Here is a 15,957-nt window from a genome sequence, read left to right as displayed (position 1 = left end):
GACACACCAGTCAGTGGCTGGAGGGGGCAGTCCCCCACGGCTGATTGTGCTGAGCAGGATTGGGGGGTGATCCCCCAATCTCACTCACCAGAAAGCAGCTGCGCCGCTTCCAGAAGTCCCATGGTCACTTCCGGCCGCTTTTGCTGGCAGCCCCACTCCTCAGCCAATGCTTGCAGGGAGGCACCAGAGCTCCCACCTGCCCCCATGCCCATTGCCTAAACAGGGAGCACGGCCTTACAGGAGGTGCACCAGTGCTCTCAGGGGGTGCATGTGCACCCCCTACGCATCACCACTGGCCCTTAGTGCAAAAGGCATCCTTTTTTCTGTTGCTGGTTGATGTAAGCTAAGAACAAGGCAGCAATTTCAGCTCTAAATTTCTTTTTCTTTGAATGTTTCAAGCCAGCTCTATTTTAAACTTTGCTCACTATCTTAAGAGGTTCTATATTTTGTCGCCTTTTTGAATGATTTACTTTTATGGGCTACTTAAAGCCTCTAACCATGTTGTGGAATTATCTCCTGGAATATTTTGCAAATTCTGTGTTGTTCAAATTCTGTGGAAATCAACAACTTTATGTTGCCAGTTAGAAAATATTAGTCACCTTCTAATGGATAATGCACAGAGTTTACATAAAACTTCTCATGTGTAGATCTCAAAGAACTTTACAAAATATAAAAATTTAGCAAAAGTTAATCATCCCCATTTTACAGATAAGAAACAGAGCCAGTAATTGGCTGGCCCAATGCCATACAATGAGTTGGCCTCAGGGAAAGAATTAAAAGCCAGTTCACATTCTCTTAATTCCAGCTTTGTCCCCAGATCATGCTGTTCCAGCATAAAGCATCCAAATTCAGTAATATCAGCGGCAGGTGAAGCCTGATTTTTGCTTTGCAATTATTTCACAATATTGTGAATAGCAAAACTGCTTTTGTTCTGCTTGAGGCTCTGGCTGCATCTCTTTCTCCTGCCTGGCTCACAGAGCCATCCATGACCACATGCTGAATAAGCACAGCCTTTGCACTGCATCTTTTAAGTGCCAACTTCATGGCTGCTGCTGCCACATGGAGGGATGCCAGGCAGCTGGGCCAGGGGCCACCCACCAGGTTGTTGTGGTGAGGGAAGGGCAATGGTGACTGGGCCTTAGTAGAATGTTTCTGCAGTTTTATAACTGGGATTGGAAAATGTATTGAGCTTATGGGTCTTCACTGTTTTCCTAGTTCATTCACAGCACCTGGGAAAGTAGACTACTGCCTATGAAATCTTTATGCCTCCATGAAAGGGTTATTCTATAACAATGTTCTCAGCCTTTTTAGTTTCAAGGCTCCCTTCCTTAGACTCAAGGCCCCCTTGGAAAATGCCAGTTCTTATTGGCTTTCACTTGGTTTTTGACTGCAGAAAAATAATAAAGCAAGTTATGAATAAAGCCTCCAGCTTCTTTTGAACTGGAGAAATATGTGTTGTATAACATGGAGTGATACCCTCTCAAACTCCTAGGTGTGCCCTCGTTTTTATATATGCCCCTCTCTTTCCCACTCAGCAGCTGACCACCACCAGCAGCTGGAGCTCACCTGCTATTCCCATCCCCGCGGACCCTACCAGAGCCACTGCCCCCTCCCCCCTCACGCTGGCCCTGCCCATGACGTCACGCCCGCGCCCGAGCGCTTGGGAAACACTGGCTGGGGTTCTCTGCGCATGCGCCCTCCCCCTCCACCATTGTCCTGAGGTGGGGGAGGGATCATAGACTGCGGCGGACCGGTGGGACAGAGCGGTCAGCGGAGGCGGAGCGACGCTACGGCCAGGCCCTCCCAGCTGCACTGGCAAACATGGCAGCGCGGCGGCCTCGCTCCGCCTCAGGTCGGTGAGTGCCCCCACCCCCTCCACAGGCTCCGCTGCCGACCCCGGACGTTGGGGAGGGGGCGCTCGGCGGCCGCTCGGGCTTCGTCTCCTTGGTGGTGCGAGCCCTCCCCCCCGGGGCGGTCGGGCCACCCCTGGTCGGAGCCCCCCCTCCCCCTGAGGGCGGAGCAGGCGGGCGCAGCGAGACGTGCCCCCCTCCCCTTCGCCGGCTCGCGCGGGGGTCTCTTGCAGCCGCGTCTGACGTCACGCGGCGCCTGGCCCTGCGGGACGCGCCTGCGCTGTGTCCTCCTGGTCTCGGGACGTCGGGTTCGAGTCCGGGGAGCGGCGGGGCGGGGGACACTCACGGGGACAGGTGCTCGGTGGCTGAAGTGGCAGGGTGGTTTTTTTCTTTTCTTGTTCACGGCCACAGCGGTTCCTCATTGGCTTGGGCAAAGCCTAGGAGTCAAGGTGCTGCGGGCAGAAATGATCCCTTTTATTAGACCTGCCCCATATTTGGACAAAATGGTGCAGACTGTCCCCAGGAGAGTGCACAAAATGCCAGCAGAGTCTCCCTCTGCCTGAAGAAGCGTTTTTAAACCGGAAAGCTTGTTAAGATTTTTTTTCCTCCCAACTATTGAGTTGGTCTAATAAAAGATATTGGATTTACCTAAAGAAGCTCGTCTGCCTATGTCCTTAGACCAGCACGGCTGCAGCCAACACCGTACAACTGAGCTGCAGGATTTGACCAAGCAGAGCTCAGTGGTCAAGTCTGTGTGGCTCTTGCCAGCCAGCAATCAGCCTTCTTCTCAGGCCCCTCTGCCCAGGGTATCAGCTGCCCCCTAAATCCAAGCAGGCATCCTGCGCATGAGCCCCAGGCCTGGAGGCCTTGGGTTCGAGGACCCTCAGGCTTGCTTCATCTTGGCCAAGAGGCCAAACAGGGAGTGTGCAAAGCACAGCGTGCCTGTCACTCCCATATATTAGGCAGTTGACTGGTTCACCATGGTGTGAAGGTGGATTGGCTCCTGGGTACAAAGTCTTCATTGAACCAGCAGAATGATTCTCTGGCTACGGAAAGAGGCAACCAGCTCCAAAGATCTGTTTGTAAAAGTGGAACAACTTGACAACTGATTTCTCTCCAGCTTTTCTTTAGCAGGGTCCTTGGACAGTTCAGGGGTACTTAATGTGGGAGCATAGGCTTTTTTAGGGCTGGCTGCAGGCAAGAAGCAAAGGAGCAGCTCCAATTCAAATCCAGCCTGTTTGTTTGGTGGTTTTCAGGTTGAAAAATTGAAATGATGTTTCTCCCTGCCCCATTGGGGTAATTCAGGTTAATTGCCATTCAGACCTGGTGTGCAAATGGACTGCCCTTCCCCTGAGCAGACTGCTCTTGTGCCTGTTTTGATGGAAGAAAAAAGCCTGGGACAGTCGGCTCCGAGATAAATCATAGAAGCATAGAGAATTATAGAGAATTATAAGCCTGTTGTCTTGTTAGTCTCTTTTACTTCAAGATTTAAAAGATAAGAATGGGTGATCCAACTATTGTGGAATATTTATGTCTACATCCTTCTTCTCCCCTGCAATTGTCACCTTTTTTTGTCTGGAATGTTATTAAAGTGCTACACAAAGATCCACAATATGCTTTAAAGCCCTTTGTGCTCTACAGTAAGGAGTTTCTCTCTCTCTGTCAGCTAGCATTTACTTCTAAAAATAGATTATTAAAAAAAAGGAGAAATATCCATCTCTTCCCACAAATCTCTGAATGTCAGCAGTGCAGGGACTGATCATACAAGTGACTCTAGGTTGGCAAAGTTCTGTTGAACTTGGGACTCTGTAGGCACATGACTGCATTGTACTGAAGATAGGGGCCTCGAGTAGCTGAGGTTGTCTGTCTTAAAGAAAATTCTGTGGCAGTTGTTCTCTTAACACTTGATCTTATGGACTTCATTAAAAAAAAAATCCTTTCATGAATTAAGGTCTCTTCTGTTTAGATCTCTTCTGTTAGAGCCTTAGTTCTCTACCGTTTCGATCTTAAAATGCTGCATTCTGGGCATCATCTGGTGTGGCTCTACAGACTGTTGTTGGTCTGCAGCAGCGATTCTCCACCAAGGTGCCTTGAGATCCTTTTGAGGGTGCCATGCAATGTTTTCACTGACAGGAGTCATAAGATCAGCCTAGAGATTCCAAATAGGAATCCATATTATTAAAAAAAAGTCTGCCCTATTGTGGGCTTTTTGAGTTCTTTGCAACACAAGAATTGCTCTCATATCTTTCCATAGTCAAAAAACCAAGAGCTAAGAGTTAGCATTTTTGAGAGGTTCCTTGAGTCAATCACGGGATGCCTGGAGTCTGAAAAGGTTGAGCATCACTAGTCTACAGACTCGAATTTGAACCGTTCTGTTAGACTAGTAGTGCTCAACCTTTTTGTCTACGGGGCCAAATGGGCAGTTCCTGATCTCCCTGTGAGCTGCATCTAGCTGGTAGACCCAATCCAGTGACTAGGGTGTGTGCAGCAGGGCCCCATCTGGTTGTGGGGAGGGAAGTGGGGTGGTGGGTCAGCCTGGTCCAGCCTTGTGGGGAAAGCGGGCTTGGCCCAACCCTGAATTGGCCCTGTGAGGGGTGGGAAGCATGGCCCAGCCTTGGACCAGCCATGTGGGGGGAGGAGCTGCACACAGTTTGGCCCCAACTGGCTTGCTTGGGAGGGAAGGGGGTGTGGCCCAGCCCCAACACGACTGTGCTGAGTGATGGTCATGGTCCAGCTCTGACCTGTTCCTTGGGGTTTGGGATTTTGCCAACAGGGAAGGGTGGTAGTATTAATCACCATTTCTCCCTTGCTGCCAAATATCTCAACCCATGGGGAGTCCCACAGTTTGGTTTCCAGGGCTCTGTGGGCCAAAGGCTGGCACCCCTGTGTTAGATAACTGTATCACAGAGTAAATGGTTCTGTTAATTTCTTTAGCTGTCATAGTAAACTTTTATGCTATATGACTGAAATTCAGAACCAATACTTTTATAATTTGACTACTCACTAAAGTTTCTCTTTTTAAAGACCATGAAAGTGATGATGATTCATACGAAGTATTGGATTTAACAGCATATGCGAGGCGTCACCATTGGTGGAATCGTGTATTTGGCCGAAATTCTGGACCAATTGTAGAAAAGTATTCTGTAGCTACCCAGATTGCAATGGGTGGAGTAACTGGCTGGTGAGAGAGGATTCCTTTTGATTATTGTGTTGTGTGTTTATCTGTCCTAAATTTGTCTCTTCCTACAGATGTTGAAGTGAATAAATACATTTAATGGTGACTTTCTAAACAGATACTTAAATTCAACTGATGCTGATACTAGATCACAAAATAAACCTAGAGATTTCAAGTAGGAATCCATAGTGTTACAAACATTCTGACCTGCTGTGATCTTCCAAGTTCTTTGCAACCGAAAAATTGCTCTATTATTTTTCCATAGTCAAAAAATGAGTTAAAACTGAGAAGTGGGATTTTCCATCGGATGTCTCAAGTCTAGCCAGGTTGAGAGCCACTACTTTAAAGCTTTGCCTGAGATCTGTAAAATGCATACATGGCAAAGTAGCCCCTGGCTAGTTTATTGTGAACCTTCCTAGAAGACATGTCAGTACTCTTAAGACTTCAAGGGAAAAAATGGAAAATTAGGAGATATAGTTATGTTTCTTATATCTGTTATATATTTTATTAGTTACCACTATAGGTACAAGAACCTGATTATTGTGATAAAATGTGATTGAGATATACTTCACACATGCAAACAATCATAAACAAATTGGGGCAGGACAGATTTTAATCAGGAGCCTGTCTTTTTCTAAAGTGAGTTTATTTTTAAAAGCAAAAGCTATTTCTATTTCTATTAGCATGACTTAACATTTTGATTTTGGCTTAGCTGAAGAGGTGTTTAATGGAAATGTTTTGTTAAAGTTGAGTCATAAGTATTAACATTAGAGTAATACAAGTTAACATTAAAACATTATTAGCTCATGAAAACACTCAAATCAATGAAGACAGATTTTTCGTATGGAAATGTAGTAATAGGAAAATCCTGTCAATACAAATAAAGGAGAATTAGAAGGTGAGAGTTTTAGAAATGAAAGTGAAATTTCCATTTTACAATTTGATAACATCATGAAGGTTGTTTTTAATATTTAATATTTGTTAGTCACTGTAGAAATATTAGTGTTTCAGTATACTTTTAAACCTGAAGATGTACTTCTAAAGTTGTTAAAAGGTAGGTAGAGATAGATAGATATATTTTTAAAATAACTTCTTTTCCTAAAAGCTTGAGGTGGATTTTAATATTTGTTTAATGTGTCAAATTGAGAGGCCTAGAATTGAAGGTGCAGTTTGTGCAGTGACATGACATTTTTTAACAGCCCTACAAAAAAAACTTTTAACCTTCCCTGCACAGCCCATTGCTAGAAGTGAGGTGGTAGATGATTCAGTTCAGGTGGCCAGGAGGAATGTTTAATGGGAGGATGGTTTTTCTCTACTCAAAAAATAGACTCAGCCTTGTCTACACACAGGGTTTGTTTGTTGTTGGTTTTTTTGGGGGGCGGGGAGGGGTGTTAAGCAGTGCTAAGCCCTAACTTTTCTGGTTAGCACTGTAATTTATCTGTGGAAATAATTAACTTGGTATAAGAACATCAATGCTAGAGGTTATGGTGGTACAAGAATGTGTTTTACTGGTATAGCTTATTATGTTTCGTTGTGGGAATGGCTTTGATTGTAAAGGCACATCTATACTAATATTACTGGTTATGCCAGTATAGTTAGAGGTGTAACTTGTGTGTGTAGACAAAGCTGGAAGCCACCAGCCCACTTTACAGAGGGTACTGAATAGCCATTAGCTGATGATTACTATGCCTGTAATTTGTTTTTAATCCACATTACTAAAAAGTGCTTATCATAAATTCCCAATCATAAAGTTACAGGCTACAAATTAAGAAATAGGGAGATGAAACTCATTTCAGTACACCAAATGTTATCTGGCATTTGGACGACAATTCTAGAAAGTCATATTTTGGAACATACAATTTCACTGGAATGTGTTTTTGGTTTTCTTAAGGTGTGCAGGATTTTTGTTCCAGAAAGTTGGAAAACTTGCAGCAACTGCAGTAGGCGGTGGCTTTCTTCTTCTTCAAGTATGTAGGATTTTACTCTTTGATATTTAGATACTATTTTGTTCAAAGTAAATGGGAAAGACTAAACTGCTTTGTTTACTTCTGTTGGGAAGGAGACGATTGGTTTTATATCTGCTTTTTCCTACTAAATTTACCATCTGAAAAACTGTCTCAGCTACGGTATTTGTGTGCCAAATTTTAAAAAAAGATTTTTAGATGATCCTTTTATCATTAATAGTATTTTCTTAATAGTTTTGAAGCAAACTGAAAGAATAAAACCTTAATGTAGAAACAGAAGTGCTGTACTTGATTTAATATTGCCATGCTTAGCTAATAGTTTATAAAAAATAAATAAATAAATAAAAATCAAAACTGGATGCATAGATCAAGGAAAAAATAACTCAGATTTTCAAAAGTGCCTATGGGAATTAGGTTTCCATGAAATCCCAGCCAAAGAGTTGAGTTTGCTATCATAATGTTGAGGGCGCAAGAAAATTCTATTACTATCGTCCTGGAAATAAATATAGACAAATTGCATTAACTTTTCCCTCAGCAGGTGTTTGAGATGAACACTGCATTTTATTTCCTCTTTTCCCTTTGTTGTTAGCAGCTCAGTTGTGGCCCATATTTGAGGTTTCCTTGCCTCCCCAGCCTTGACTTGACTAGTTTTATCAACTGCTCTAGTTTCCTGGCCTATACTTTCTTTCACTTCTGCTGTAGGCCATATTATTACATTTTAAGTCTGTCCACTTGCATGTTGCCCCATAAGTTGGGCTTAAATTAGAACAGTGGCCCTAAACCCTCTCTGGTCCATGAACAACAGGATTGAGCTGCTGATGTATTGTGGGTTATGTCATCCTTTGCTCTCTTTGTCAAACTCCATTTAAACATTTTAATGTCTTTGTGTCTGTAGGCATGTCTACATGAGACGTTTACTGTGCCGTAGACTAATTAGCTGCACAGTAAATGTCTTTGCTTCTACATGTGTGCCCCTATTAGGCTAGAGTAAACTAATTTACTCCAGAGCAGGATAGTACTTGTATAACAAGTACTTGTAAAAGTACTATCCTGCTGTGGAGTAAAAAAACACAGCAGCATGTGTAGATGCTGAGGGGCTGGCTGGGGCATGAGGGTGCTTCAGTGCAGGGGCTGCCTGCTGACTAGCCCCCTGCTGAAGCACCTTCGTCCCTTGGCCAGCCCCTTCGTAGCACACCTTTGTCCTCTGGCCAGCCCCTTTGTAGCACATTGAGCTGGGGAACAGCCCCAGGCTGGCAACCTGACTTCCTGGGCACCCTGCCAGCAGGGGCTGGTCCATCCCAGGTCAACATGCTGTGATCCCAGGCTCATGTGCAGACACGTTCCTGGGAGCAATAAGCACCGGAGTTTATTGCTCTGCAATAATAGGCATATGTAGATGCACCCTGTGAGTGACATCAGAAAGCTTCTGCCCTTGAATCTGGGTTGAGGACCAATGAACTAAGCTATGTATTTTTAGAAAGCTCACCAGCTTTGATTTAAAGACTTCAAGTGGTCTAGAATCTGTGGCATCCCTTTGTAAGCTGTTGTGATGATTAATTACCTTCGCTGACCCTTCCCCTGTCACAATGACCTGCTTTTTTACTCAGGCCATTTCAGAGAGAGAATGAGTGAATGGTTAGTAGTCAACCAGCAGGTTGGTTCAAAATATAGAAAAGTCATTTTAAAGACAGGGATGATATTAGAGAGAATTAGAGCTTATATTTGTTGTGCAAAGGTGTTTGAAAAGCCTGTCTCAGTTTTCCTTGTTCCCTTGATGCTGGATGCCTTGTGTCACAATCAACCATCATGGGATTTCTGAATGTTACCCCTTAATTAGTCAAATGTCATTTCTGAGTTGTAAAAGATTCTTTTGGTAGTTGTACCTGAAACTGCCCACAGTGCCATAAGAACATTACATCTGACAAGCCCAAGAATGGCTGTCAGAGTTCTAGTTAGTTTGCAGCTGTGAGCAGGCTGAACTGTTTCTGATAAACCACTATTATGAACTATTCCCAATGACTCAGAGGTGCAAGTTTTTATACAGGCAATAACCAGTGAGGCTTAGGGGTACTCATTGCACCTCAGTATTTAAAATAGTTTTTGCCCAGGAAGACATGAGTCTGGGGACAAAAGTGACTTCTGCATGGCAAAACAGCCTGCAGTCACTTAGATGTCTTCATCAACTCTTTTCATGCAAAATGTGGATTAAAAATTACCTTACAAAATGTAAAATGCTATAGACAAGCGAGGGAAATAGGTTTTCCATATATGTTTGCAGATCTCTTGCTACTTTTTTTGGCTGGACTTATCTATGCTATATCTGAAAAGGATGCTTAGTAGAGGTAAAAAGTATTAGACAACTAGGTTAATTTATATAATTCTTTAATTGACTACAGATTCTGCTGGAAATGAATGTAGTAAATGTCTTTTGTCACTCTTTAATTCTAGCTACATTTTATTTTAAACTTAGACATAAATGTGTGATGGTGTAATTACACTTTTTTCAGTCCTTATTTTTTTTTTCACTGATATCAACCTCATTTAAATACATAGTGTGGTTGAATTCACTGATATCAACCTCATTCACGTACATAGTGTGACTCCAGAAATATTAGGTATGTCAGAAAGTAACAAGTATTTACAAATAAAACCATTTAGTGTGTAGTGATCATTTATGGGACAATATAACTTCTCTATGTAGTCATAAACCAGTGGTGCTCTATCTTTTGGCCCAGTGGGTTGCATTAGGGCCTGGGTGCCATCATTGAGTCTTGTACCATCCCCATTGTCCCTGCACACTTGGATTGGGCCCTGGGCTACCTCACCAGTTCCATGTCACCTCTGCCCATGCCAGTGCCCCAGAATCAAGCCCTGCAGTGCCTTATGTGCTTGATATAGCACTTGGGGCCACATTTTTAGTCTACAGGGCTCCCTGTGGGTTCAGCAACTTGGCCATAGGGGCATGGCAATTGCTGCTACTGCTCTCCTGCTGCCAAATTTCTGGATGTGTGAGGAGCCCCAGGAGCTGGATGATATGGCTCTGCGGGCTGATCTGGCCCATGGACCATGGTTTGAGCACCTGTTGTAAACAAGGGGTGTTAAGCAGTGCTGCCATCGATATTCTCAGTAGGGTTACCATATTTCCAGGTCCAAAAAAGAGGACACCTGTCACGGCAGGGGGGGGTTGTAGGGCAGGGGGAATATGATGGGGGGGGTAGTGACATGTCAGTGCCCTGCCCATTCTGTTGCCCCTCATTGACAAGCTACCACCACCCCCCAGCCCTTCTGCTGCCCCTCACTCTGGACTCACTGACCCCAGCCCTGCCAGTGCCCCTCACTCCCAAGCAGCAGTACCCTGCCCTCTACTCCTTGCTGGTGCACCTTACTTCTGACCCACAGCACTCTGGCGCTGCCAGTGCCCTGCACACCCAACCCACAGTAACCCATCCCATCCGCCATGCCCCTCACGCTGATCTGCAGCCCTGGTAGTGCCTTTTACTCCCTACCCACGGCCCCTGCCCCCCAGCTGGTGCCCCTCACTCCAGACTCACAGCTCCCTGCACCCTTCCCAGCTCTGGCAGTGCCCCTCACTCCTGACCTGCAGCCCTCCCCCGCCCCCTGCTGCCAAAGCAGTTCTGGCATTGTACACATGCTGTCGCTTGCTTATGCGTGTTCTCTGTCTCTCTCTCACCTGGCTTGCCAGAGCCTGTGCAGGGAGCACATGACTCCCAACAGCCAGTCACCTTGCCCACTGCTCCCAGCCCCAAGCAGCCAGCCCAGGAAAGCAGAAAACCCAGACACTTGCTCTTATTTTAAAAACCTGCCCAGATGCAGCCACAAGGATCCAAAAAAGAGGATTTGTCCAGGAAAACCCGGACATATGGTAACCCTAAGCTACTGTGTAGTTTCCCCACTGTGTCGTAGGCAACCATTTTTCCATTAGTTTATGAAATACCCTCAAGCATTGAATCAGCAGAAGAGCACTCAGCATGTAGCTAAAAAAAAAAAAAAAAAAAGTTCCCTAAAGCTGCAGGTTTCAATGATTCCTCAGGATGCAAGACATTTAAATCCCAAAGATCTACTGGAGTAAGACTGGAGAATAGCAGAAAAGAGTGCTTATGTAATACTGCAGCCTCTGATATTTAAGAGAAAACTACTGCATTTTTTTTTTAGCAGTTTGATTCAGGGAGCCTAGTTAGACAAAAATTGTGTATCGCATTGTCACTTCTTAGGAATAGCAGAAGCTACTTGTTTCAAGCTCTGAAAACTGCCAGCTAGCAGTTTCATGACTAAATCCATTCAAAAGTCACCTTGGTCAGGTTGTTAGATTAAGAAAGAAGAGGGAAATAATTTAATTTAATCAATCTGTATAACTATTACAAGTCAATGCTGTTACTAAATCTTGTTTCTGATACCAAATTCTCACAAGTTAATTTGATCAGGCACATAGCACTTTTTATCAAAAGGCTTTATTTATCTTAATATGTTGATACATGACTGATTCAATCCACTGTAATAAAAATAGACATTAGAAAAAAATTAAAAATTCACCTCCTGTAACAAATGGGTAACAAATTAGTCAGTTTTACATGGTTAATTTTTAATTTATCAACTGGCACCACACTTATTATGATCCTTAAAAGAAGAGGCCTGATTCACATTGGGCATGTCTATATATTCATTAATGCACTGTAATTACATTGTATTAAGTTTAGTACCTGTAGTGATAGGTACTAACTTAATGCACTGTAACTGGCACTGCTGTGCATTAGCGCAGATGAATGTTTTTTTTAATGACGTTAATGCGCATTAGATTAAATCTGTGCATTAGTGTATTAGCACAGGTTTAGCCTGCCCTGCTAATGCGCAGTAGAATTAGTCTTCTGCACATGAATTGTATAGATGCACCCAGTATGGGGAAAAATGTCAGCTCCTTAAAGTGTTGATCTGCTATGATGAGTTACTTGCTTTAAATTTTTTTTTAAAAGCACCTTCTTTTGTGCTTCCTTGTATATACGTACATTTTATAATTATTCATTTCAGTGACAACGTTTTTAATGCTTTTTGTTCTTGTTTGTACTCAATTGAAGACCCACAGTTTTGTCTGTATTTACTATTATTTGTCATGAATAGCTTCATTTCTAGTAAGTCATTTATACTTTCTCTTCCATATTTAGGCCATTCCATTTAAAACACTGTTGATAGATTCAAGTCAAGTCTTCACTTAAGTGATTCTGTAACTAAGACCAAAATCGAACAACAATAAAAATAAACCCTCGAAAACCATGCAGCAAGCAAAATTTAACACTAGGCTTTGCCTGGTTATTTACTCCACAGGGGTTCTGTAGTAGCTGTGATAACATGGCATGATGTATGCTGGGGCATCTCAATGAAGTGGGGCGAGGGCAACATGCTACTTTTGGGAATTCGAAAAGAAAAAGGTGAGGGCTATATTAATTCTTGTGCTGAATATCCCACTTGACAGCTGGTTTGTGCAGAGTTTGAGGGACATTCAACAGAAGTGCCAAAGCAGTTGGATTTTTTTGATGGAAGTTTGCTGTTAAATGTTCTAGTTTTGACAGGTTTTACTAAAAGTATTTGGGGCCTGATTATTTAGAAATACTGCCTATCTTAGTATGAAATCTGTAATTCTTATAACCACTGCCTGTTTTATAATCAGTTGTGTATATTCTAATATATCAAGCTTTCACCTTATTCCCAACACTTCTCAGTTTTATTTAATGTAAGTGAAACTTGATGTAGAGGTTGATTCTTTAGTAAGCCCAATTACCTCCATGTGCATTTGCATTCTATTTGTTATGTTCCTTTACAAAGGTGTGTGCAGCTCGTGAATAAATGCAGGCTGGAGCAAACTGAGCAACATTGTGTGGAAGATATGCTTCCTGATTTAATGGCTTCAGCAGAACTGTGACTGCAAATCAAAATTTGATAGTTAAATTGAGGGAGTTATGAAGGTGGAGTTCGTTGCTCCATAGCTGACAATTAACCTTGTTTACAAATTTGAGTTCTCAACCCCTTTAGTTTACTGATATGAAGTTCTCCAATTTCTGTGATGTAATGCAGGGTAGGAGATTATTTTCCTGTAACTTTTTTCATACTGTCTGTCAATTTTAAAATCCAGCTTAAAACACTTTTTTGAATAGTTCTTAAGTGTGTTGTGGGTTAAGGTAAAGGTGGTTATTGGAATGTATAACATGGTTTTCATAAATGAATATTTCAGAAAATATGAGCTGGAAGGATAATGGAAGTTTTTCTTATAAATTATTGTTAACTTGTTGCTTTAGTTATTTTTAATGCTTTAACTGTAGCAGCTTTAATTATTACTTAATGGATATTTCTTAGGCTTGTTAGCATGCTGCCAATGAAGTCTTTGTTTTCAATGTATATTGAAAAGAGGGGTAATGATTGTGGTCACTAAAGTAACCAGTGGTTACCAATTCAGTCTTTTAATACATTCACTTTGGCCCCAGTCCCAGTAACACTTTTACATAACTCATCGAAGTAATTGCATGTTGGCAGGACACGGGCCATTACATAATTCAAATTTTAAAATATATTCACGGACACAGATACATGGTATTTCCACTGCCAGGTTAAGAAGCCACTACACTTGAACTAAGCCTTCAAGGGAATGAGAAGTGAATAATTAGTAATTCAAAGACCATTGCTACTAAATTAAATTGAAAAATTTAGTATCTTTTCTGTTGGACAAGTGGGAGCTCAGCTATGACCGTTGGAAAGGTAAAGTGAGCCTAATGGAAAGTAAATCTGCAAAGTTTAACTCAGTCCTTATTTGGAGATGTAGCTCCAACACACTAAATAAAGCACTTCTAGCTAACAGTGGAATGAGCTGAATACTATATGGTCATTTTAATATTAAAAGACAAGAAGATAACTCTTCTGTCAGAAGTTTAGATGAGATTTACTGTGTGTCCTGTCACAAATTTGAATTATAATAATATTTCTGAAAGAAACTAAACTGAAACAGCTGGTTTTAGTCATCTTATTGAAATGCTTTTGATTTCTATAAAGCAGTAACCAATGTGAATCTTTAACGTTACAAAATAAAGAGGGGAGGGGGATGAGATGAACAAGCATCTGTTGAATCCTGCCAGTTCATATTCAGATTATATTTATATCTTATTGCAGAAATATTGCTAGTGTGCTGAAGCGCAACCTCTGTATCATCTGCAGTTAAACCAATTCAGTTTGCCTTTATCTGAAAAGGCAAACCCCAACCAGTTCTTAAAGTTGGGTATATGCAGACTTCTTATGTGTTGATTCTTAAATGTAATATTGATTTGTAATTGTTTTAATCTTCTTAATTTGTCTAGATTGCTAGTCATAGTGGATATGTACAAGTTGACTGGAAGAGAGTTGAAAAAGATGTAAACAAAGCAAAAAAACAGCTAAAAAAGCGAGCAAATAAGGCAGCACCTGAAATCAATACCCTCATTGAAGAGGTAAGGCTCTTTGGTTTAAACCAGAGGTTCCCAACCTTTTTCCTATTACCTATCCTCTCCCAGATTTACCAACTGCCTGTGTCCCCCTACCAGGATACGTTTTATATTTTAACCCCTTAAAAGTTAATTATTATTATAATGAAAATTAAATCTGCCATTACATAATTTCTCCCATGTACCCCCTAGAAATGTCTTGCCATACACCCAGGGGTACACAACCCCCTGGTCTAAACTCCTAATACTTTCCTATTGGCTACGGTTTCTCACTTTTTTTCATTGTAGATTATGACAGTCCTGTTATCTAAAGCCTTAAGCAAAGTTTTGTACCAAATTGAAGGCACTTAGACCCTCTCCTAAAGGCAGACTTTCCAAAAATATTTAGCTGAGGGTATGCTTTAATAAATTTAGAATCTTTGCAGTCCAACGTATTTGCAATATTGATGTTCACAGATTTTTAGCTTCCAGCTGAGCTATTCTTATGGTGGACTATGACAAGTGATTGCCTCATGGTTGATTATGCTTCAGGGCTTTTAGTCATAAAATGTGCATGAAGAGCAATGTGCCCATTCTGTTAAGTTAACTACCTGTAGAACACCCTGTACATTCCTAGAATGTGGGTTGATTATCACTTTCAGTAAAATCAAATTGTTCCCTTGAACTGGGAGGGGGGAAAAAGCCTATTTTGGAAAAACAATAACCTGTACCTCTTGAATAAATGTTATAGCCTTTGTAGCTGGAGTTGCACTCATATAAACTTGTAATTTTTAAGCTGTCTTATATGCGTAGATGCCCAGTAGTGGTACTGCTGGCAGTGTCTAGAGGATTTTATTGTCTTCTGATATACCCCTTGCAGGAACTTTCTAAAGTACCTGCTACTGAAATATACTTAAAGTAATTGATCATAATTTTTTTTATATGTGGTAGATTTTAAGTGAAGGTGTTCACATCTATGTACCAGTAACAGGAACTATGCCTTTGGTAGTTTTCCATCTAATTTCTTGAACCCCAGATTAGGGAGTGTCACCCTCTCCAAAATGTCTATTCTGTGCTTGGTATTGATGTAGTAAAGATAAACTATAACACAGTTTCTAATATTACCCAGGACCACTTATTTAGAAAAAGAAAAAGTGAGAGGTACACCGATACATGAGTCCAATATTGGATCAGCACCGATATAAAGAAAATTGGTTGGATTGGAAATTGGCCTGATGTGGTTGATAATTTGGCCAATAAATGCCCGTGCGTGTGCACAGTATGCAGGCAGCGAGGAACACAGCCCAACAGCTTGGAGAGCTGCATGCAGCTGGTAAATCTGCTGTGGTAGAAGGGGAGGGGGGAGGGAAGGGGTCTGAGGCGGCAGATCAATGTTCCACATGGTGAAGAAGGGAGTTGGGTGGAGCAGACACTGCCCAGCCAGGGCAGAACGCGAGATGGAGCTGCAGCTTATCTGGTGGGGTGGGGGAGTGGCTCCTGCCCCCTCCTCT

The 15,957-nt window shown here is 42.2% G+C and overlaps 1 protein-coding gene across 1 annotated transcript in view; it reads left to right on the top strand.

Annotated features, from left to right (window-relative positions):
* Window positions 1-1,748: 1,748 nt before the first annotated feature.
* Window positions 1,749-15,957, top strand: part of FUNDC1 (FUN14 domain containing 1) — a 17,434-nt gene continuing 3,225 nt past the window's right edge. The window contains exons 1-4 of the mRNA XM_019525418.1: window positions 1,749-1,852; window positions 4,875-5,031; window positions 6,917-6,992; window positions 14,345-14,473. Of these exons, the coding sequence (XP_019380963.1) occupies window positions 1,822-1,852; window positions 4,875-5,031; window positions 6,917-6,992; window positions 14,345-14,473 (393 nt within the window). The 5' untranslated portion in view covers window positions 1,749-1,821. The remainder of the gene's footprint in view (window positions 1,853-4,874; window positions 5,032-6,916; window positions 6,993-14,344; window positions 14,474-15,957) is intronic.

Source organism: Gavialis gangeticus, unplaced genomic scaffold (assembly GCF_001723915.1).
Source record: "Gavialis gangeticus isolate Ggan-Ray unplaced genomic scaffold, GavGan_comp1, whole genome shotgun sequence".
Classification (NCBI taxonomy): domain Eukaryota; kingdom Metazoa; phylum Chordata; order Crocodylia; family Gavialidae; genus Gavialis; species Gavialis gangeticus.
The sequence above is the reverse complement of the archived record's forward strand: the minus strand, read 5'-3'. Positions and strand labels throughout refer to the sequence as shown.